Source organism: Lepus europaeus, chromosome 8 (genome assembly GCF_033115175.1).
Source record: "Lepus europaeus isolate LE1 chromosome 8, mLepTim1.pri, whole genome shotgun sequence".
NCBI classification, from domain to species: Eukaryota; Metazoa; Chordata; class Mammalia; order Lagomorpha; family Leporidae; genus Lepus; species Lepus europaeus.
Genome location: NC_084834.1, coordinates 94958317 through 94982400, shown reverse-complemented (window position 1 = coordinate 94982400; position 24084 = coordinate 94958317). Strand labels below are relative to the sequence as shown.

Genomic DNA, 24084 nt, shown 5'->3' with positions numbered 1-24084 from the left:
TTATTCTAATTAAATAAAACTTACTTTAGAACTATTTTTGTAAATACAAACTAACTCATACTCAAAGGTTATAAGAATGGAAAGCTCACGCTATATGAAATGATCTGTCCCAAAACTCTTACTCAAAATTAATACTTAACTACAAAACATAAAAATACATTCTACAATTTTAGAATTTAACCACATCCTTCTTTTCCCATTATCTTTAACTGGATCTACTAAAGATATTTAAATAGTCTGTGTTTGGGGCTGGCGCCGTGGCACAATGGGTTAATCCTCTGCCTGCGGCACTGGCATCCCATGTGGGCGCCGGTTCTAGTCCCAGCTGCTCCTCTTCCAATCTAGCTCTCTGCTGTGGCCTGGGAAAGCAGTGGAGGATGGCCCAAGTGCTTGGGCCCTGCACCCGCATGGGAGACCAGGAGGAAGCACCTGGTTCCTGGCTTCGGATTGGTGCAGCTCTGGTTGTTGAAGCCATGTGGGGAGTGAACCAATGAAGGGAAGACCTTTCTCTCTGTCTCTCCTTCTCACTGTCTATAACTCTACCTCTCAAATAAATAAGTAAAATCTTTTAAAAAATTAGTCTGCATCTATTTTATATTAACCTCTATGTTCTAAATTTAAAAATAGGTCTGTGGGGTGAGCGTTTGGAACAGTGGTGAAGATGCTGATTAGGATGCTTGCATGCCATTCTAGAGTGCCTCGGTTCAAGTCCTGGCTCCACTGATTCCAGCTTCCCACTACTGCACACCCTGAGAGAAAGCAGGAGTTGGGTCTCTGCCATCCACACGGCAGACCTAAACTGAGTTCCAGGCTCCTGACTTCAGCCTAGCCCAGCCCTGTCTGTTTAGGGCATTTGTAGAGTGAACCAGTGGATGGGAGATCTCTGTTTCTCTCTGCCTTCTAATTAAATAAATAAATAAGAAAAAAAATCCTTTAAAAGTACTTTATATTAGGCTTATCAAAGTAGAGAATGAAGAACTCTAGACATAAGAAGATATGCTGTATGTTCTTTATATGGTTTCTTAAACTCTATCATAAATTCCTGAAATCATATAATAAAAAAGATAGGTTCAGAAATAAGGGGAAAAGTTAAATTTGCAGATAATGAAATAAAATGGTTTTAAATACCAATTTTACCTTCAAAAAGGACCACACATTTTTCTCAAACTCAGTCTGGGAAGCATCAATTTTTTTCTGGCAGTAATTGATAAATCCTTGTGATTGCACAACCTGCTGAAGCTGGTCTGATCGGCTGAGGAATTCCTTTTCTGTTACAACCTGACTGATGAAGACATGATGCTGCTGCTGCTGCTCAGGCCCCTGCTGAGCCTGCACTTTGACATTCTCAAAGGTAACCAGTTTGCCTCCAAACTATGAAAGAACAAATGAATAAAATCAGTTTTAAACACAAGGAGGTAACCAAAACATGTGCTTACTGTAAACCTGCAAAGGAAAGAACCATGACCTTAATTTATCAATTGCATACCCATTTGGATGAAATTAGCTGACATTCTCCCATGCTCCACAACCTGACCCCAGCCTTCAATTACTATTCTTCCTCTTTCACAACCCACAATAAATTATTCCCTAAGCTTCACAATTGCTCAGCCATTTGGTTTTACTACATGTCCATTTTTGGATAACTAAGCCATTCATTAATTGAATGATCTAATGAGCTCTGCTCTCATAATCTAACCACCTCTTATCAGGCCTCACTTCCTAACACTGTTGCATTGGAAATTTATAAGTGTCCAACAGATGACTTTTGGGAGACATATTCAAACCGCAGCTGAAACAATCAACAGAGTGAAAGAGCAGCCTACAGAATGGAAGAAAATATGTGCAAGCCAAGCATATGATAATGGATTAATATCTAGAATATACAGGTTGAGTACTTCTTACCTGAAATGCTTGGGAACAGAAGTGTTTTGGATTTATTTTCCCATACATAATGAGATATCGTAGAGATGGGGCCCATCTAACCATGAAATCTATGTTATGCTTCATATATACCTTATACATATAGCCTGAAGGTAATTTTCTACAATATTTTTAGTGCACTTGCATTTTGACAGCAATCTATCAGAGAAGGTTGGCTGTGGAATTTTCCACCTGTGGTGTCATATCAGCAATAAAGAAACTGAAATTTTGAGCATTTTGGATTCTCAGACTAGGAATGTTTAATCTATACAAAGAATTTTTTCTTTCTTTCTTTCTTTCTTTCTTTCTTTCTTTCTTTCTTTCTTTTTTTCTTTCTTTCTTTCTTTCTTTGAAAGGCAGAGTTAGAGAGAGAGAGAGAGAGAGAGAGAGAGAGAGGTCATCCATCTGCTGGTTCACTCCCCAAATGGCTGCAATGGCTGGAGCTGTGCCAATGTAAAGTCAGGAGTGAGGAGCTTCTTCTAGGTTTCCCACGCGGTTTCAGGGGCCCAAACACTTGGGCCATCTTCTACTGCTTTCCCAGGCCATTATCAGGGAGGTGGATCAAAGTAGAGCAACCAGGACTTGAACGGGTGCCCATATAGGAAGTTGATGCCATAGGCGGAGGCTTAACCTACTACACCACAGTGCCGGCCCCTGTAAAGAATTCTTACAGGGCAGACAGACAGCAAGTTAAGCTGCCACTTGGGACACCAGCATCCCATACTAGAGTGCCTGGTTTGAATACCAGCTACTCCAAGCTTCCACTGTTTCCCACTAATGTGTCTGGGAGGCAGCAGATGATGGCCAACACCCTGTGTTCCCGACATCCACATAGGAGACCCGGATGAGTTGCTGGCTCTTGGCTTCAGCCTGGCCCAGCCCCATTTGTTGTGGGCAATTGGGGAATGAACCAGTGATTGGAAGATCTTTCACTCTTTTTCTGTCACTCTGCCTTTCAAATAAATAAATCTTTGAAAAAAGATAAATTTTATGCTTTACATATTATTAAAATCAGAAAAAAAAAGAGTACACCCTTTTTCTGAGAAATCATTTTGAATGCTGAGAATTCCATATCACATCTCAAACTAAAACTTCTTTACTCTGAATCATCCTGCAGTAATACTTTATTATGAAAAATCCTCTGTGTGTATGGACCACAAAAACAAAACCACCTACAGAAAAAGAAGCACCAACAGGCCTTCGGATCCACTTGGGTGGCTTCTTCAGAGGCAGCACTATACTGTGCTGAGCAGTCTGCTGTGGAATTTGTAATGGAGGAAGGGGCTGTCCTGTGCCAAAAGGATCCAGATTCCCAAAAGATGATGAAAGCTAAAAACACAGAAAGTGAAAATCTGAGAAGTACACAGATTATGTTGCATTTCTTCAAGTCATACCCAAGAAAACTTTTAAAATCTAATTACCCAAGTAATCAGTAAATCATGATCAAAATAACTACACAGTTTTTTCAGGTGTTGTAATAAAAAATCATAATACTTCCATTACCTTATCAACTTGTTTCTGCCTCAAAGTATCTGTGCTCCCTCCCATGATAGAATAAACACTGATACGCCCATCAAACGAAGCAGCAGATAAAACAGCAGGATTTCGGGGACACCACTGAATATCAAAGCACCACTGCGTGTTGGTGGGAAGTTCGTATAACACCTAGGCAAAAAAAATCAGAAAAGAGCACGGTCATTTTAAAACAAAAATACCTGAATTGATGTAGTCAACAAGTTCAGCTAACTTAAGCATTTTCTTCCAGAAAATGTCTTTAGTCAAGAAAAACAGTAGTAAGCTTTTTTAAGAATAAGAATGGTCCATTATGATAGTCTTTGATGATAATAGGAATGCTATTAACTTTAATTAACTTTCAACCAGATTTGAACTAGCACATCTTAAAAACTGAAGTTTTGGGGCCCAGTACACTGGTATAGCAGATAAAGCTGCCATGTTCAACACCAGCATCCCATAAGGGTGCCAGTTCAAGTCCTGGCTGTTCCACTTCTGATCCAGCTTCCCGCTAAAGAGCCTGTGAAAGCAGCAGAGGATAACTCAAATGCTTAGGTCCCTGCACCCAAGTGAGAGATCCAGAAGAAGCTCCTGGCTCCTGGCTTTGCATTGGCCCAGTTCAAGCCATTGTAGCTATTTGGGGAGTGAACCAGCGGATGTAAGATCTCTCTTTCTCTCCCTCTCTCACTCTATCTCTGCCTTTCAAATAAATAACAAAATACATCTTTTCTAAAAAAATTGAAGTTTTTCTATATTTACTGAACTGCAGTAGTGTATGCATTTGAAAGACCAGAAAACATAATAGAATCAATTTGCTTAACTCTAAAAGAACCAATGGTTTCCTGTCCAACTGCTTTTGCCTGGTAAGATCAAAACAGTTATTATTGGGGCTGGCGTTAAAGCCCAGGCCTGCAGCGCCAGCATCTCATATGGGTGCCAGTTCAAGTCCCAGCTGCTCCACTGTTGATCCAGCTCCCTACTAATGAGCCAGGGAAAGAAGTGGATGGTCCAAGTCCTGGGGTCCCTGCAACCATGTGGGAGACCCAAAAGAAGCTCTTGGCTCCTGTGTTTGGATTGGCTTAGCTCCGGCCGAACCTCTCTCTCTCTCTCTGTGATTCTGTCTTTCAAATAAATGAAATAAGGTCGGCGCCGTGGCTTAACAGGCTAATCCTCCGCCTTGCAGTGCCGGCACACCGGGTTCTAGTCCCGGTTGGGGCGCCGGATTCTATCCCAGTTGCCCCTCTTCCAGGCCAGCTCTCTGTTATGGCCCAGGAAGGCAGTGGAGGATGGCCCAAGTCCTTGGGCCCTGCACCCACATGGGAGACCAGGAGAAGCACCTGGCTCCTGGCTTCAGATCAGTGAGATGTGCCGGCCGCAGTGGCCATTGGAGAGTGAACCAACGGCAAAAAAGGAAGACCTTTCTCTCTCTCTTTCTCTCTCACTATCCACTCTGCCTGTCAAAAAAAAAAATATTAAAAAATATTAAAATATCAAATAAATGAAATAAATCTTCAATTAAAAAACCCTACTCATTATTTAAGTTATCTGAAGAAAAACTTTTTGAAGATTTAGTTATTTATTTGAAAATCAGAATTACATAGAGAGAGAAAGAGAGGCAGAGACAGAGAGAGAAGTCTTCCATCCTCTGGTTCACTCCCCAATTGAATGCCAACAGCTGGAGCTGTGCCGATTGAAAAGCCAGGAGCCAGGAGCTTGTTCCGGGTCTCCCACTTGAGTGCAGGGGCCCAAGGACTTGGGCCATCTTCTACTGCTTTCCCAGGCCATAGCAGAGAGCTGGATCGGGAAGTGGAGCAGCCAGGACTCGAACCAGCGCCCATATGTAAGATGCCGGCACTGCAGGCAGCGACTTTACCCGCTATGCCACAGCGCCGGCCCCTTGAAGCAAATTTTAAAAATCAATCTTTATTTGATTGTCATAGTTACAGAGATTTTCCATCTACTGGTTCACCTCCCATATGGCTGCAACAACTGGGACTGGGCCAGGCAAAAGCCAGGAGCCAGGAATGCCATCTGGGTCTCTCCTGTTGGTGGAAAGGGCCCAGTCACTTGGAGTATCTTCTGCTGCTTTTCCCAGGCCATTAGCGAGAAGCTGGATTGGAAGTGAACAGCCAGGACACAAACCAGTGCCATATGGGATGCTGGCATTACAGGCAGTGGCTTCATCTGCTACGCTGTAATACTAACCCCTAAAATCAATCTTAAGAAAGAAGAACTCGCTGAGAAATCTGGCTTTAAGTCAAGAGGGGAAATGTGTACACACTTCTCCTACTGGCACAGAATTCTAACAGAGTTCAGCGTCTGAAGTCTTTTTATTTTTATTTTTTTTATAATTTTTTAACTATAATGTTTTAACTATGGATAGGTAGGAAATTTTTCATATTTACATATTTTCATATTTACCTCTTTTTGTTTATATTTCCTAGATTTTTTTTTTTTTTTTGACAGGCAGAGTGGACAGTGAGAGAGTGAGAGAGAAAGGTCTTCCTTTGCCGTTGGTTCACCCTCCAATGGCTGCCACAGCCAGTGCGCTGCGGCAGGCGCACCGCGCTGATCCAAAGGCAGGAGCCAGGTGCTTAACCTGGTCTCCCATGGGGTGCAGGGCCCAAGCACTTGGGCCATCCTCCACTGTACTCCCGGGCCATAGCAGAGAGCTGGCCTGGAAGAGGGGCAACTGGGACAGAATCCGGTGCCCTGATCAGGACTAGAACCCGGTGAGCTGGCGCTGCAAGGCGGAGGATTAGCCTGTTGAGCCACGGTGCCAGCCTATATTTCCTAGCTTTTTTAATAAGTCATTTTTATATAAACTTCTATTAGTTAAAAATTTAAATTTGGGAAATGAAGTAGCAGATGGGAGATCTCTCTTTCTGCCTCTCAAATTGTTTTTAAAAATTAGAATCTATATGGAAAATTTTTTTAGAGTTCTTACAAATCACACAGAAATAAAATATACAAGTGGTATAAGGTTAAGAAACATTTCCTTCCCATACCTCTCCTGTGTTTGGGTTAGAGCAGAGAATCTTAGCATCTTTTCCACAGCTCAGTAACAATTCAGGATCTGCCATACTCCAAGCAATCGCCAAAATTCCTCTATGAAAAACAGAAAAGGAGCAAGAAATTTTTAATTTTGAAAAAATCTAATCTCATATTATTTCAATCTAAGCTAACAGAGTATTACTTCAATCTTTCCACAAGGCAACTTGGTAATGTATCTGTTCTTTGGTTATTACAAAGACACGAGATATTCAATATGGTGTATACTTTACGTCAGATTTATTTCATGTCTTTCTTCTTTTCTACATATATAAATGTATGGATATAGATAGATTTTGACCCTCTGAAAATTAATAGAAAAAAAAGAAAACAAATGCCCAACAATATGGTCTGTGTAACAGCGAATTAAAGCTATTTTGATGAAAAAGTACATAGATAAAAATTATTTGTGGAAATCTTACACAGTACTGATGACAAATGAAAAATGCCACTGAGGGGCCGGTGCTGTGGCATAGTGGGTAAAGCCACTGCCTGCAGTGCCGGCATCCCACATGGGTGCCAGTTTGAGTATGGGCTGCTCCACTTCTGATCCGGCCCCCTGCTAACATGCCTGGGAAAGCAGTAGAAGATGACCCAAGTCCTTGGGTCCCTGCACCTATGTGGGAGACGTGGGCTTCAGATCAGCCCAGCTCTTGCCATTGCGGCCATCTGGGGAGTGAACCAGTAGATGGAAGACCTCTCTCTCTCTTTCCCTGCCTCTCTGTAACTCTGCTTTTCAAATAAATAAGCAAATCTTAAAAAAAAGTTATCTAACTATATGTATAAATTATCAAAATTCCATACATATGTAAATTATATATGATAAAATGTTTTAACTATGGATAGGTAGGAAATTTTTCATATTTACATATTTTCATATTTTTCTTTTTGTTTATATTTTCTAGCTTTTTTAATAAGTCATTTTTATATAAACTTCTATTAGTTAAAAATTTAAAACTCTATCTCACAAAGAAGTATTAGATGTACATTTCAAAGACTTGACTTCAGTTTCTTTGTGTTATAATAATTCTCAGATTCTTTTAAACTCCAGTATAAGCAAAGTAGTATTTTTCTGGTAGTTCTGAAAACTCAGATTACCACAAAAAACTAAAACCTCCTGTACTATACCTTCCAGAGGAGGCCACTATTAACATTTTGGCTTTTTTATATTCATGCTTATGTTGTTCTGAGATCCTAGAAACTAGAATATACTTTAAAAAAAACTACAAAATACAATCAAGTTTAAGTATTTCTTAAAGCAAAGGGATGGGCAGTTGGCACAGTGGTTAAGATGTTGCTCAGGCTGCCTGCCTTCCATATCAGAGTGCCTGGTTCAAATCCAAGTTCCTCCACTTCTGATCCAGCTTCCTGCTGATGGGCATCTTGGGAGGCAACAGGTGATGGCTCAAGTAATTGAGTCCTTGCCACTAATGTAGGAGACCCAGATGCAGCTCTAGGCTCCTCGCTTCAGCCTGACCCAGCCCTGGCCGTTGCCAGTCTTTGAAGGGAGTGAACCTGTGGATGGAAGATCTATCACTGTCTGTCTCTGCCACTCTTTGCCTTTCAAATAAAATGAAAATAAATCATCTATTTACAAAAAAGACCAACTAAACAAAATAAAATGAAATAAAAACTAAACAAAATAAAAACATAACAATTAAAGCCACTCATTTCTCCTGAAAACACTACAGTAGTTCCAAGCTGTATAGATTTTTACCTTTTGGCCAGCGCCGTGGCTTAACAGGCTAATTCTCCGCCTTGTGGCGCCGGCACACCAGGTTCTAGTCCCGGTTGGGGCGCCGGATTCTATCCCGGTTGCCCCTCTTCCAGGCCAGCTCTCTGCTATGGCCCGGGAAGGCAGTGGAGGATGGCCCAAGTCTTGGGCCCTGCACCCCATAGGAGACCAGGAAAAAGCACCTGGCTCCTGGCTTTGGATCAGCGCGATGCGCCGGCCGCAGCGGCCATTGGAGGGTGAACCAGCAGCAAAAAGGAAGACCTTTCTGTCTGTCTGTCTCTCTCACTATCCACTCTGCCTTTCAAAAAAAAAAAAAAAAAAGATTTTTACCTTTTAAAGTTCCAAAGTTAAAAAGTGTCAACATCTGTATTTAGTGGTCTTTCTTTCCTCCAAAACTTGCTTTTAACTCAATCTTTTGGAATCAAGAAAATATGGTCCAAGAGAAAGATTCAATTTGTGTGAATAATATATTTTATTCCTAACACTCTATTTTTAAAAGTTCAAACCTCTGTAAAAGTTACTTAACAGTGTGAAGTATACCTTTGTACCAATCACCTAGATTCCCTGATTTGGCCAGATTTAATTTATGTCTTTCTTCCTCTCCACATATACAAATTTAAGGACAGAGACAGACTTTGACCATCTGGGAATTAAAACTTGCAGATATCATGATACATCACACCTACACTTATATCCTGGGGTATAAACATTCTCTACATAACCACCAATTACATATTCAAATATTTATTATTTATTTGCAATACTATTTTAAAAATGTAATCCATATTCAAATTGCACCAGCTACATCAATAATGTACTTTGTAAGTTCTCCCCTCACCAGATTCCAGCCATACATGTCAATAATTTCAAGACATCTCGAGTGACTTTTAGGGGAAGGGCATTGTGGTACAGTGGATTCTGCCACTATTTACCACACCAGTATCCCGTATCAGAGTGTCAAGTGAGCCCCAGCTGCTCCATTTCCAATCCAGCTTCCTATTAATGCACTGGGAAGGCAGCAGATGATTGCCCAAGTGCTTGGATTCCTGCCCCCCACATGGGAGACCCATATTGAGTTGCAGTCTCCTGGCTTAGGCCTGGCCCAGTCCAGGCTGCTGTGGCCATTCAGGGAATGAACCAGCAGATGGAAGATCTGTCTGTCTCTTTCAAAATAAATGAATCATTCTTTAAAAAAAAAAAAAGACTTTGAACAAAATTTATTTCACATGACCCCTCAGAGAACTTATGAGGTACTTTAAAAATATCACAGAATTGTAGTACTGGAACTGTTTCATTTATCAGGCAAAGAAAATTGAGAACTAAAGAAGTTGATTTGCTCCTGGCAGCCAGCATAGCACCTTGCTAAACTATGATCACTTCTTAGTAGTAAAGTGTTGTGTTAAGATTCTGAACTAGGGCCAGCGCTGTGGTGCAGTGGGTTAAGCCACGGCCTACAGCACTGGCATCCCATACAGGCGCTGGTTCAAATCCCAGCTGCTCTCCTTACAATCCAGCTCTCTGGCAATATGCCTCCAAAAGCAGCAGAGGATGGCCTAAGTCCTTGAGTCCCTGCCACCCACGTGGAAGACCTAAATGAAGTTTCTGGCTCCAAGCTTTGGATGGGCACAGCTCTGGCCATTGCAGCAATTTAGGGAGTGAACCAGTGGATGGAAGATCTGTCTGTCTCTCCCTCTCTCCCCCTCTATAACTCTGCCTTTCAAATAAATAAATACATCTTTTTTAAAAAATATCCTGAACTCTGGGATCAGACTGGGTTAGAAACCAGCTTGTGACTTGGGGCAAGTTTTATTGAGCTTCAACTTCCAATCTAGAAAATGGACTAATAATAGTATTTACACAATAAGGTTATTATGAGGATTGATCAAGCTAATATGTACAGTGCTTGTATATTTTACATGTTATGTAGGTGCTGGTTGTCTTCTCACTAGACTCTAAGCTCCCCTCTGTTTTGTTACTAGATCTTAGTTCAGTGCCTGGTACAGAGTAAATGATCAATAAGCATTTGCTGAGTGAATGAATACAACCTTAAATAACATGGGGAAAGTTTTATTTTTTTAGATTTATTTGCTTATTTGAGAGGTAGAGTAACAGAGAGAGTGAGAGACAGAGAGACAGGTTCTTTCATCCACTAGTTCACTCCCCAAATGGGCACAATGGCCAGAGCTGAGCCGATCTGCAGACAGGAGGCAAGAGCCTCTTTCTAGGTCTCCCACATGGGTACAGAGGCCAAAGCATTTGGGCCATTCTTCTACTGCTTTCCCAGATACATTAACAGAGAGCTGGATTGGAAGAGGAGCAGCCAAACTCTATCTGGTACCCTATGAGCTACTGGCACCACAGGCAGCAGCTTTACCCCTTATGACACAGTGCCAGCCATTGAAAAAATTTTTATGTGCCTCAAAATCATCTTTTCCTTACTAAAAATCGATTGAGCATAAGTGTAATAGGATTATATTTTGACTAGGCTCTTTTCTTCTTTATAAGAAATTCAAGGGGCTGGTGCTGTGCTGTAGCGGATAAAGCCGCCGCCTGCAGTGCCAGCATCCTATATGGGCCCCAGTTGCTCCACTTCCGATCCAGCTATCTGCAATGGCCTGGGAAAGCAGGAGAAGATGGCCCATGTCTTTGGGCCCTTGCACCAATGTGGAAGACCCAGAAGAAGCACCTGGCTCCTGGCTTTGGATCAGCACAGCACTGGCCAGTTGGGGAGTGAACCAGTGGAAGGAAGACCTTTCTCTCTCTCTCTCTGCCTCTCCTTCTCTCTCTGTGTAACTCTTTCAAGTAAATAAACACATCTTAAAAAAAAAAAAAAGATATTCGAGGAAAGATGACAAACTCAGGGCCAGCATTGTGGCACAGCAGGTTAAGCCACGTCCTGACTCCAGAATCTCACGTGGGCAGCCATGGGAGTTCTAGCTGCTCCACTTCAATCAAGCTCCCTGCTAACATGCCTAAGAAAGCAGTGGAGGATGACCAAGTTACTTGGGCCCCTGTGCTCATGTGGATGTGTTAGGTAGGAAGTCAGATATGAGCTTATGTGTGTGTGTGACATAAAGGCCTAAAGAGTTGACATCTAGGTCCAGCATATGCATCTCAAAGTCATCCCCATAACGTTTCAGGGGCAGCCCAGTATTTGCATCCTGCCCTGCCCCTTCTACCAGATAACCTGCCAGGTGGGGGTCCCTGCCCCTTCTGCCTGATCATTTTCCAGACGCAGCCCAGCATCTGCACTTCAAACACACTTAGCCCCTTCTACCCGATAACCATCCTTCTTCTAAGACTCCTCTAAGGCGGGGCGATGCCAGCCAGGCTTCTTCCTGTCTGATAACTCCAGGGGGAAAACTCAGATAGGAGTTTTTCTATTTACATCCAAGAAGTCCTTTGTTCCAAGAGGAGCAGAGGTGAGAAGACAAAGACCCGTCTCCTTAAAAACCCCCGGCCTCAACCGGACTGCGCGCTCAGCCCTCTGCCTCTTTGCTGAGCCGCCCGCTTGGCCTGCCCAGGTGTATTCTCCACTCAACCATGTAACCTCACTCTCCCCCAGTCTGGGCAACTGTGCACTCTCTCAGGTTCTGTCTGGAGAGGTGCCCATCGTTCTTACGGATGTCCCTTCCCTAATAAACCTTGCTATTGTACTTTCCACTACTCTCTGTCTCACGCCTGAATTCTTTCTTGCGCGAAGACAAGAACCTTGCCATTCACCAGTAACAGATGGAGTTTCAGGCTCCTGGCTTCAGCCTGACCTAGCTCTGGCCATTGAGGCCATTTATGGGGGGTGAACCAGCAGAGGGAAGATCTGTCTATCTCTCCCTTTCTCTGTAAATCTGACATTCAATTATAAATAAATTTTTTAAAAAAAGAAAGATAAAAACATTAAGAATCATTAGGACTTCTTCATGTGCAAATTCACTATATGGGGATAAAAGGGTTTTAAAGCTTTGGGGGGGTGGTGTGTGCTGTCACACACCACCTGGTAAAGCCACCACCTGCAGTGCTAGCATCTCATATGGGTGCCAATTCAAGTCCCAGCTGCTCCACTTCTGATCCAGCTCTCTACTATAGCCTTTCCCAGGCCATAGCAGAGAGCTGGATTGGAAGTGGAGCAGCTGGGACTCGAACTGGCCCACTTCTGATCCATCTCCCCGATAACAGACTGGGAAAACAGAAAACAGCAGAAGATGGCCAAGTACTTGGGTCTATGCACCTACATGGGAGATCCAGACAGAGTTTCAGGCCCTTGGCATTGGTCTGACCCAGCTGACTGCTGTGATCACTTGGGGAGTAAACCCGAAGATGGAAGATCTCTCTGTCTCTTCCTCTAACTCTGCCTTCAAATAAATAAATAAATCTTCAAAGACAGGAAAAAAAAAAAAAGAATTGTTTCTATTGAATAAATATGCCTACGTTCTCTGGGCACCTAACTATCAGTGAAAGGAAATGTGTAAAATCACTAAATTCAATGATACTAACATGAGAAAAACTGAAAACTGGCCAGTGTTGTGGCATAGTGGGTATGTGCTGGCATCCCATAAGAGCACCAGTTTGAGTCTTGGCTACTCCACTTCCAATCCAGCTCTCTGTTAACGGCCTAGGAAAAGTAGTGGAAGATGGCTCAAGTGTCTGGGCCCCTGCCACCTACATGGGATACCCAGAAGCTGGCCTAGCCCTGGCTATAGTGGCCATTTGGGGAGTGAACTGGGAATGGAAGATCTCTCTATCTCTTCCTCCAAGTCTTTCAATTAAATACAATAAATCCTAAACAAAAAACAAACAAACAAAAACCACTAAAAACAGAATGAATCACCTACTTTTTACAGAATGTTTAATTTTAAATTAAAATAAGGGTGCCATGGTGTCATGGGTAAAGCCACTGCCTGCAGTGCCGGCATCCCATATGGGCATTGGTTCGAGACTGGCTGCTCCAATTCCAATCCAGCTCTCTGCTATGGCCTGAGGAAGCAGTGGAAGGTGGCTCAAGTCCTTGGGCCCCTGCACCCACGTGGGAGACTTGGAAGAAGCTCCTGGCTCCTGGCTTCAGGTCGGCGCGACTTGGACCGTTGCTGCCATTTGAGGAGTGAACCAGTGGATGGAAGACCCCTCTCTCTCTCTCTCTCTCTCTCTCTCTCTCTGCCTCTCCTTCTCTCTGTGTGTAATTCTGACTTATAAATAAATAAATAAATCTTAAAAAAAATTAAAATAAAAACTTAGAAATAAAAGTTGAAATGCTTCCTGGCATCAAATGTTATAGAAGACTCATCTTGATTAAGTATGATGGACCCTAATAGAATGAAATATTTTAATAAATTCCAAGGCTTGTCCCCAAGTGCTACAGCAAACTAGATATTTGATCTTTTATTAATTGAAATAAGTAGTAGAAAAATCCTTTAACAAACGATGTACGCTACAGTATGATCAGGTTACCAATTCTTGGTACAGAAAGCAGGACGACTACTGTTCAAAATAAAAACAGGAGCAGGCATTTGGCTGCGTGGATAAGCCACTAGCGACAATGCTCATGTTCCTTGGTGGAGAACCTGGGTTCAACACCAGGCTCTGGCTCCTGATCCGGCTTCCCGCTAATGCAAACCCTTGGAGGCAGTGTCAATGGTTCAAGTAATCGGATTCCAGACACCTGAGTAGGAGACTTGGCCTGAGTTCCTAGTTCCCAGCTTCAGCCCAGTCCCAATCATTGTGCGCATCTGGAGTGTGAACCAGTGAACAGGAGCTATTTGTCTCTGTATCTCTCTCTCTCTGCCTTTAAATAAATTTTTAAACTTAAAATAAAAATATTTACACTACTTTTTAACAAGTTAGAGACAAAGTAGACTCGCTAATTTTAAAAAATTATCTGACAATTCAAAATAATAAGTAGATATGTTTTTAAGAAACTAATCAAGTTTCTTGGAACAGTAACACGATACCTGGTATGGTTTTCCAGAACACGTAGTGGGGAAGAGGCAAACCGCAGATCCCACATCTGGATCACTGGTAATCTGTCATCCTCAGAGGCAAGGACCATCTGAGTAGCAATATCAGGATGCCACGCCAACCCAGAGCAATGCATCTGCGACAGTTAGAGCTCATGTTTTATTAACCACGTTACTTTATGAAAAACAAAAATGGAAATTGTGGATTGCTTCTATTTTAACAAACAACGTATAAAATCAGTTTAGGCTTAGTTTTTTAAAAATAAAACTTAAAACTATTAAATTTTATTAAACAGTAGTCTTAAAAGTAAAATGAATGTTTTCAATTTATCTAGCTATTTGATATATAGAAAATCAAAATGGGCCACAATAATTTTTTTTAAAGATGTACTTTTTGAAAGGTAGAGCAGAGAGAGAGAGAGAGAGAGAGAGAGAGAGAGAGAGAGGTCTTCCATCCACTGGTTCACTCCCCAGATGGCCACAACAGCTGGAGCTGCACCTATCTGAAGCTGGGAGCCAGGAGTTTCCTCCAGTTCTCCCACATGGGTGCAGGGGCGCAAGCACTACTACTACTGCTTTCCCAGGTCATAGTAGAAAGCTGGATTGGAAGTGAAGGAGCTGGAACGTGAACCAGTGTCTATATGGGATGCTGGCAATTCAGGTGGTGGCTTTACCTACTATGCCACAGCATCAGTCCTCACAATATTTTCTTATCAAAAATTTGAGTTTTAGTGCCAAAATTGTAACTAGAGGGGCCTGCATGTGGTACAGCAGGTTAAACCATTGTTGCAATGCTGGCATCCCATATTGGTTTGAGTCCCAGCTGGCCTGCTTCCAATTCAGATCCCTGCTAATGTGCCTGGGAAGGCAGTACAAGATAACCCAAGTATGTGGGAGACTTATAGAGTTCTGGGTCCCTTACTTCGGCCTGGCCTGGACCTGACTGATGCTGCCATTTGGGGAGTGTAGCAGCATATGGAAGCTCTCTGTCACTGTCTTTCCATCTCTCTCTGTCGCTCTTTCAAATAATAAATAAATAATTTAAAAAAAATTTTAAAAAAGAGAAATACAAATTTAAAATACTTTCAGAAAAATGAAAATAAATGTTAAGAAAAAAACTTTATAATTTTTTTCTACTTTATTAGTAAAATCAAGGGAAAATGTCTTAAGCAACAACTAACAATTAAATATTCATATGGGATAAATCAGTATTATTACTGAAAATTAACTGGAAGTACAGATGTTACTAAATGTTTAAGATAAGTAAAATGCTTATTGTATATTTTATTCCACTGAAAATTCTGTTTTAAAACTGATTCATTTAGGGGCTGGCGCTATGGTGTAGTGGTTAAGGCCACCCCATATGGGTGCCAGTTTGAATCGCAGATGCTCCATTTCCAATCCAGCTCTCTGCTGTGGCCTGGGAAAGCAGTAGAAGATGGCCCAAGTGCTTGGGCCCCTGCACCTGCTTGGGAGACCAGGAGGAAGCTCCTGGCTCCTAGCTTCAGACTGGCCCAGCTCCAGCAGTTACAGCCATTTGGGGAGTAACCAGCAGATGGAAGACCTCTCTCTCTTTCTGCTTCTACCTATCTGTAACTCTACCTTTCAAACAAGTAAATAAATAACTCATTTGTGGACAGCACCGTGGCTCAACAGGCTAATCCTCTGCCTAGCGGCGCTGGCACACTGGGTTCTAGTCCCAGTCGGGGCACCGGATTCTGTCCCAGTTGTCCCTTTTCCAGGCCAGCTCTCTGCTGTGGCCCGGGAGTGCAGTGGAGGATGGCCCAAGTGCTTGGGCCCTGCACCCCATGGGAGACCAGGATAAGCAACTGGCTCCTGCCTTGGGATCAGTGTGGTGCGCTGGCCGCAGCATGGTGGCCATTGGAGGGTGAACCAACAGCAAAAAGGAAGACCTTTCTCTCTGTCTCTCACTGTCCACTCTGCCTGTCAAAAAAAAAAAAAAAAAAACTCATTTGTTTGAAAAACAATACTCTGGGGAAGGTGCTGTGGCGTAACGGGTAAAGCCGCAGCCTGCAGTGCCAGCATCCCATATGGACGCTGGTTCAAGACCCGGCTGCTCCACTTCCTATGCAGCTCTCTGCTATGGCCTAGGAAAGCAGTGGAAGGTGGCCCAAGTCCTTCGGCCCCTGCACCCGCATGGGAGATCCAGAAGAAGCTCCTGGCTCCTGGCTTTGGATCAGCTCAGCTGTGGCCACCTCAGCCAACTGGGTAGTGAACCAGCAGATGGAAGACCTCTCTCTCTCTCTGTATAACTCTCACTTTCAAATAAATAAATACATCTTTAAAAAAACAAAAAACAAAAAACAACAGTACTCTGGAGAAAGTCTTTAAAGTTTTTTGTTGTTATTGTCTTAAAATTATGTATATATGTATGTATGTATTCTTTGAGATAGGCAAACTTGTTTCAGAAAATGTAAAACTACCAATGTAATTAAAAAGAAAGAAAGAAGAGCTCTAAATTTTGTCTTAATTATTTTATAGCACTTGAACATGTACAAATTTAAGGACGCTGCAAAGGCTCAGAGTTTAATGCGCTCTACAGCAGAGTCTACTGAGGAAACAACAGAAAGTCACTAGCTCACTTCAGCAGGACCTAATCAGAAGAGACAAAGGAAGGAGTTTGGAAACTTCAAGTTTGCAGTAATCAAATTTCCAGTGGGGAATATGTGTACATTCTGGGAGAAGCTACAGATGAATTAAAAAGTTACTGCAAGGCTTTGAAACAGCTAGCAAAACAAACCAATCGACGTAACTTGAAACAAGCCTTTTGATTAATCAATCTCTCTTCATCATTAATAATATCCAACATGATTTATTGGGACTCTTGTTATTTTCCCTAAGGGAGATAAAAACATTCCTTGCAACATGAGTGATCAATGAAAAGACAAGATTTGAATTTATAGAAATTTGATTGGTTGCCAACTCTGACAAATGATAGAGAAATACTTCCTGCACAACTGCAACATGTTCATCACACATCAGATAGTTACTTACCCTGTTACTGTGATCACTGACTTTGATGATGGGTTCATTTTTCCTAAGATCCCACACTGTTGCACGGCCACTAGGACTGGCTGATGCTAATATATGCTGAACTTGTCTGTTCCATGCAATGCAGCTGACATCTTCTGGGGGCTATAAGAATAAACTATTATAAACCATTTCTCAATGATAATAAAATTTAATTATGAAATGGATCCTTAATTTAAAAAATAGATTATTTAAAAACCTGACCCACTCAATTTATAAATTTGCTTTACATTCCCACATTTTCATCATGTATAGCAATACTGTTTATAGCACAGGTATATGCCACTTCACGCATTTTATCTTTTTAAATATTATCTCACTCAACAAGCATTTATTGAGCTGCTATAAATCAAGTATTGTTTATTTTGCAATAACTGCAAGATAGATCACAGCCACATAGTAGAAACTGGTGAAGGAGACAACTAGGCAGAGAAAAAAGTATAGCCTGGAATATTAGAAAAAAGTCTTTATAAATGTTAGGCCAAGTGTTATCATGATGAGATCTCCCATTGTGTAGGGGCCAGTTATAATGGCTAGGGTGTCTTTAGGTAAGAAAGTCCAGGAAGAACAGGGGAAGATTGTTTTTACCCAACTTAATGAAAACACATCAGAAAAGAAACTGAGTGTCTTTTTTCTTTTTTAAATTAAAGTAGCAGGCAGTGGAGTAGCAATCATAAAAAGACCAAAAATTACGCTGTATCTAAGAAAACTATTAAGAATCATTGTCTACTTGCTACTACAGTATGTCTGGTAGTATATGATAGTGCTGAATAAATGTAAACCAGAGAAGAACTCACCAATACTGTAAACAAAGTATTAATACAATGACATTTAACAATGATTTGTGTGAAAACATTTAAAACTGAAATAATTAACTACTTTGAGCTCTTTTGCTTATATTCATCAAAATCATACAATACCTGTGTTTTGGCTCCTGGTGTCATGGGAGCTGCAAAATTATTTAGATCCCAAATGTAGATTTCAGATTCATTAGCACCAGAGGCTACAAGATTAGTCTGTGAAAAGAAATTATTCATAACTAAACAGAACTTATGAATGTTGAGAACTCAGAATAACAGTTCAGAGCTGGAAAGATGTTAGTTTCACAAATACAATTTTTTAAAATTTAATTGAAAAAGCAAAAACACATTTGCATGCATTCCTATGTAGCTATACTTAACATTTCTTCACATTTTAATTAGGTTTTTAGAGAAACATAGTCTATAACTATTTAACTAAAAAGAAATAGGGAAGCCAGCTTTGTGGCATGGTGGGTAAAGCCGTCACCTGCAACACTGGCATTCAATATCCCAACATGGGCGCCTTGTTCCTATCCCCACTGCTGCACTTCTGATCCAGCTCCCTGCTAATGTGCCTGGGAAAGCAGCAGAAGGTGGCCCCTGGGCCCCTGCTATCCATGTGGGAGACCCAGCTGAAGCTGCTGGCTTTGGTTTAGCCCAGCCCTGGCCATTGCAGCCATCTTAAGAGTGAACCAGCAGAAGGAAGACCTTTCTCTTTGTCTCTCCCTTTCTCTGTAACTCTGACTTTCAAACAAAGTAAATAAATCTTTAAAAATAAAAAAAGGTCTACTAACAACAAACTAGTTTCAATGGACGACATCATAAAAAGAACAATTACATGAATAAATTTTGGAACAATCATTTAACCACATGGGGATTATTCTTTGTGGCTTCATAGCAATCCTTACAAAAAAATCTTATTCTGGGAGACAAATAAAGGTCACATTTACTGCTTTCAGAAACAGCTGAGGGGCTGGCGCTGTGGCATAGTAGGTAAAGCCTTGTCTGCAGCACCGGAATCCCATATGGGTGGTGGTTTGTGTCCCAGTTGCACCTCTTCCAATCCCGCTCCCTGCCAATGGCCTGGGAAAGCAGTGGAAGATGGTCCAACTGCTTGGGTCTCTGCACCCACAAGGGAGACCAGGAAGAAGCTCCTAGCTCCTGGCTTCAGATCGGCCCATATCCAGCCATTGCGGCCATTTGGGGAGTGAACTGGCAGACGGAAGACCTCTCTCTCTCTCTCTGTAATTCTCTCAAATAAATAAATAAATCTTAAAAACAAAACAAAACAGCTGAATACTAAAAGTATAGCATCTTTCTTAGGACACCTTTAAGCCAGCTTTCAGAGTTGGACTACAGAGGCATAGTGGTACCTCATCTTAAATCTTCACATTTTTCTAGTTCATTTACATGTAATCTTGTTCCAGGTGGCAATAATTCTAAGTTATCACTGTTACATGCCTTTATGGTCAAAAAGACCCTAAAACTGTTGCAGCCAGTTGGATAGTGAACCAGCAGATGGACAATCTCTCTCTCTCTCTCTCTCTGTTTCTCCTTCTCTCTCTAACTCTTGCAAGTAAATAACTAAATAATCTTTAAAAAAAAAAAAAAAAGGAAAAACCTTCTATGCCACAGTGCTGGCCCAGGCTCTATTTCTATATCCTCAGGTTCTACGCATAATACAAGAAAAATAGCTATTTAAAACTTTTTTTTATTTATTTGAGAGGTAGAGTTACAAACAGTGAGAGGGAGAGACAGAGAGAATGGTCTTCCCTCCACTGGTTCACTCCCCAGATAGCCGCAATGGGCGGAGCTGCACCAATCCGAAGCCAGGAGCCAGGTGCTTCTTCCTGGTCTCCCATGCGGATACAGGGGCCGAAGCATTTGGGCCATCATCCACTGCTTACACAGGCCACAGCAGAGAGCTGGACTGGAAGAGGGGCAGCCAGGACTAGAACCACGCTCATACGGGATGCCGGCGCCACAGGTGGAGGATTAACCTACTGTGCCACGGTGCCAGCCCCTTAAAACTTTCTTAATATGCTATCCATTTTTCTGGTTATTACAATCTAGAATTTTATTAACTCAAGATCTTTGCTAACCTATGCATTTATGTAATTAATATTCAATAATATTTATGAAGGCAACAGAAGAACCCTAACTGCCTATTTGTTGTTTTTGTTTTTTAATTTTTTTTTTTTATTTTGACAGGTAGAGTTATAGACAGTGAGAGAGAGAGACAGAGATAAAGGTCTTCCTTCCGTTGGTTCACCCCCTAAATGGCCACTATGGCCAGAGCTACGCCAATCCGAAGCCAGGAGCCAGGTGCTTCCTCCTGGTCTCCGTGAGCCACGGTGCCAGCCCCTTAACTGCCTATTTGTTAAATCTGTATTACATTCATATAATTTCTAATTATTTCATAGGGTAGTGATCTGTCATAAATGCAAACTTTCTTAATTAACAAAGTGAATTAACCCAGACAAAATAACACCACCCTAATGCTGACCTATCACAGACTTTAAAAGGCAAGATTTCCAATTCATAGTACTGCTAATGTTTAAAAAAGGTCCATTCCAATGGTCTGATACCTCCAGACTTCTAGAGACAAACCTATTAGCCTGTTCCCTTCCATGGAGTTAATCATTTTCACCCTTATCCTAACTCTGAACCCACCAATCGTCACACAAATGTACTCACTCATCAACCTGCATGTGGACACATATTGTGGCTTTCAAATTCATGACTGAGTCACAGTAGATTCATATACTTATCTGAAATGAGCAGTGTATATTTTCAGATGTATGAATACATGTAACAGAGTCTAACCTGGAAATTGTTTACATCCAAGGCTCTCACTGGGCCAGTGTGCTTGTCATTCTGGGCAATCACAACCTCCTGGTTTCCAGCTATAATTTTAGAAGGATCATAAAGAATAATATTTCCATTTTCACCACCTGCAATCAGAACTCCAGAGACTTCTCCTTTGGAATCCATCTTATATGGCCCCCAAATTAACTTGTGGTACCTTTAGGAGAAAATGAGTAAAATAATTAATTGCTGAAGTCAAAGAAATACTGAATAGAATCTGAAACTATATACTGAATTTTTAATGCTCTCATCAATACTCCAAAAAATGCTCCCCCTCCAATCTGGTAACTGCACAAGTTTGATGAAATGGCACTTTGTTTTTTATTTACCCAGAGGAAAAACTGCAGGGGCAGTGTACCGTAGCAAAGCATACTTTAGTTGTCTACCATAAGACCGGCTGGAGAATAGCTTCACCCCTCATTTTATGTAGCAAAACAAACACATTCTGTTTGACTACAGAAGTGGTCACTAAAAAGTGCTCTGTTGAACAATAAAGGTGAAATTTTCTAAGAAAAATAATGTTTTCTGACGGTAGAAAAGCAATACCAAAATTATGCCTACTGTGACAAGTAACCCCAAAGGTAGTGCACAAGAAGATCCTAGTCTGGCATGGAGATGAAATACCAAGGTGGTATGCAGGTATCTGATGAGAAAGGGTTTTAACTAGAAACACTGAGGTTATCTGGGGCTCACATGAGTTTGAGGGCTCTGCAAAGTATGAGAGATAGTCCCATGACATCCCATGATATGAGCTGCATTCTGTTAGCTAAAGTACAACCTCTTCAAAACCTGTTAAGATATTAAGGCAGTGAAGTTTATGTTATCACTCAAATGAAAAGTATCCTTTCTCTGTACTCTATTAGGGCACAAGTACTTAAATAGGATGATCCAAATATCCACTGTATCATAAATCGTATCAACAAAATTCTCTGCGAAATGAATTTCTAAATACAGATCAGTACAAAGGAGAAAACAAAAATAACCTGCCATTCAGAGATATTTATTAGTATTGTGATTAATATACTTATTTCAGGTGAGCAGCACATATTTTCAGAACTATGAATAAATGTCAAAGTCCAACCTAGAAAATGTTCACCTACCTTTTTTTAATAAACAAGTGACACAGAGGAGATAGAAAAAAATAGAAAAAGTAACCAAGTAAAGAAAATACTAGAAACTATGGCCTCCCCTTTCTATCCTATCCATAACAGCAAGCAAAAAATAGTCAATATAACATATAAACACTTCTTTACTTCCTTAAAAATCTACTTATATACTTTCTCACAATATATTTTATATCACTGATGATTTGTCTTGCAGTTTCTAATGATGACATAATTATACCAAAAATAGACACCAACCACAACATGTAAATAATCGTATGAATTTAAGCTGAACCTCATACCTGTGAGAAGAAGAGAAAGTAGCACAAGATTTCATATCCAAGGATGGATCAGAAAGATCTAATTCAAATATCTCAAGGGAAGCATTGGTACTAAATGTTGCATCCAATTGCTGAGCAGATGTTCCTATAGAAAATACATTTATGGTAACCACATATGCAAATTAGAAAGCTCAGAGAAAATTATACAAAATAAAAATCAAAAGCATGATTTTTAATTATCTTGCTCACGAATGTCACATGAGAGGCTGAAATCTCAGCACGTATGCCATTGAACAGGTGCTTAAATTACTACCGCAATGAGATTCTGGCACAGGGCTGAAAGACAGTATATATGAGAGTGGGCAGAGAGCGCAGAAAGTTTTTATAGTTCTCTGGGGGCCGGTGCTGTGGTATAGTAGGCTAAGCCTCTGCCTGCACTGCTGGCATTCCATATGGGCGCCTGTTCATGTCTTGGCTGCTCCTCTTCTGATCCAGCTCCCTGATCATGGCCTGGGGAAGCAGTAGAAGATGGCCCAAGTCTTTGGGCCTCTGCACCCATTTGGGAGACCCAGAAGAAGCTCCTGGCTCTTGGCTTTGGATCAGCCCAGTTCTGGCCATTCAGCCACATAGGGAGTAAACTAGAAGATGAAGACCTTTCTATCTGTCTCTCTCTTTCTGTCTGTAACTCTGCCTCTCAAATAAATAAATAAAATCTTTTTTTAAAAAAAAGCTCTTTGCAAAAATGATCACATGATTTACTATATCTGCTCACATGATTTAACTCCACCTATTTTTTTTTTAGATTTATCTGACAGTGTTGTGACACAGTAAGTTAAACTGCTGCCTCCAGCTCTCACCCCATATGAGTATCAGTTGGAATCTTAGCTGCTCCACTTCTGATCCAGCTCCCTTATAATATGCCTGGGAGAGCAATGGAAGATGGCCCAAGTGGTTGGGCCCTGCACCCATGTGGGAGACTCAGAAGAAGCGCCTGGCTTTGGTCTGACGCAGCCCTGGCCATTGCAGCCATCTGAGGAGTGAACCAGTGGATGGAAGATCTCTCTCCTTGCTCTGTCTCTTCCTCTAACTTTGCCTTTCAAATAAAGTTATTAAGTCTTAAAAAATTTTTTTTAATTTGAAAATCAGAGTTACAGAGAAGGAGATACAGAGACAGAGAGATCTTCCATCCACTGGTTCACTCCCTAGATGGCTGCAATAGCCAGGACTGGGCCAGGCCGAATCCAACAGCCAGGAGCTTCATCAGGATCTCCTTTATGGGTTGCAGGGTCCCAAACCCTTGGGCCATCTTCTGTTGCTTTTCCTAAGTCATTACCAGGAGGCCAGATTGCAGGTGGAGCAGTCAGGACACGAATTGCTGCACATATGGGATGCCAGTGACACAGGCAGTGGCTTTACCCACTATGCCACAACACTGGTCCCAAATCTACCTATTTTCATATAAAAACACTAGTATCAAATTACTATCAATGAATCAAAAGTCATTCACACGAATTGGTATCTATTTACTGTCTTTTACATGTCATTGATTAATAATAGAGGAATAAAGATGAAACAAAAATCCCTGCAAAGTAGGGAAGATACCATGCATGTAACCGTAACATGATGAATGCTATGTATACAGGACGCGAGTAAAGTCACTGCACTCGGCTGATACAGAGCATGGGGGTACCTTGACAGGGAAGGAAAGGCTTCCCAAAGGAGTTAAAGCTTGAACTAATTTTAAAAGAAAAGCATGAGTAAGCCAGATGTAGAATAGAATAAATCAGGTTACTCATATCATCTTACCTCTTTTGA

At 41.4% G+C, this 24084-nt stretch overlaps 1 protein-coding gene across 23 annotated transcripts in view; it reads right to left on the bottom strand.

Annotated features, from left to right (window-relative positions):
- Nucleotides 1-24084, bottom strand: part of SEC31A (SEC31 homolog A, COPII coat complex component) — an 88796-nt gene that overhangs the window by 53405 nt on the left and 11307 nt on the right. For all 23 annotated transcript variants that reach the window (XM_062198576.1, XM_062198578.1, XM_062198579.1 and 20 more), the window contains exons 3-11: nt 22291-22414; nt 20844-21042; nt 18138-18233; nt 17182-17322; nt 14161-14303; nt 6441-6540; nt 3424-3585; nt 3097-3249; nt 1138-1371 (exon numbers count right to left, since the gene is read on the bottom strand). In XM_062198576.1, the coding sequence (XP_062054560.1) occupies nt 1138-1371; nt 3097-3249; nt 3424-3585; nt 6441-6540; nt 14161-14303; nt 17182-17322; nt 18138-18233; nt 20844-21042; nt 22291-22414 (1352 nt within the window). The remainder of the gene's footprint in view (nt 1-1137; nt 1372-3096; nt 3250-3423; nt 3586-6440; nt 6541-14160; nt 14304-17181; nt 17323-18137; nt 18234-20843; nt 21043-22290; nt 22415-24084) is intronic.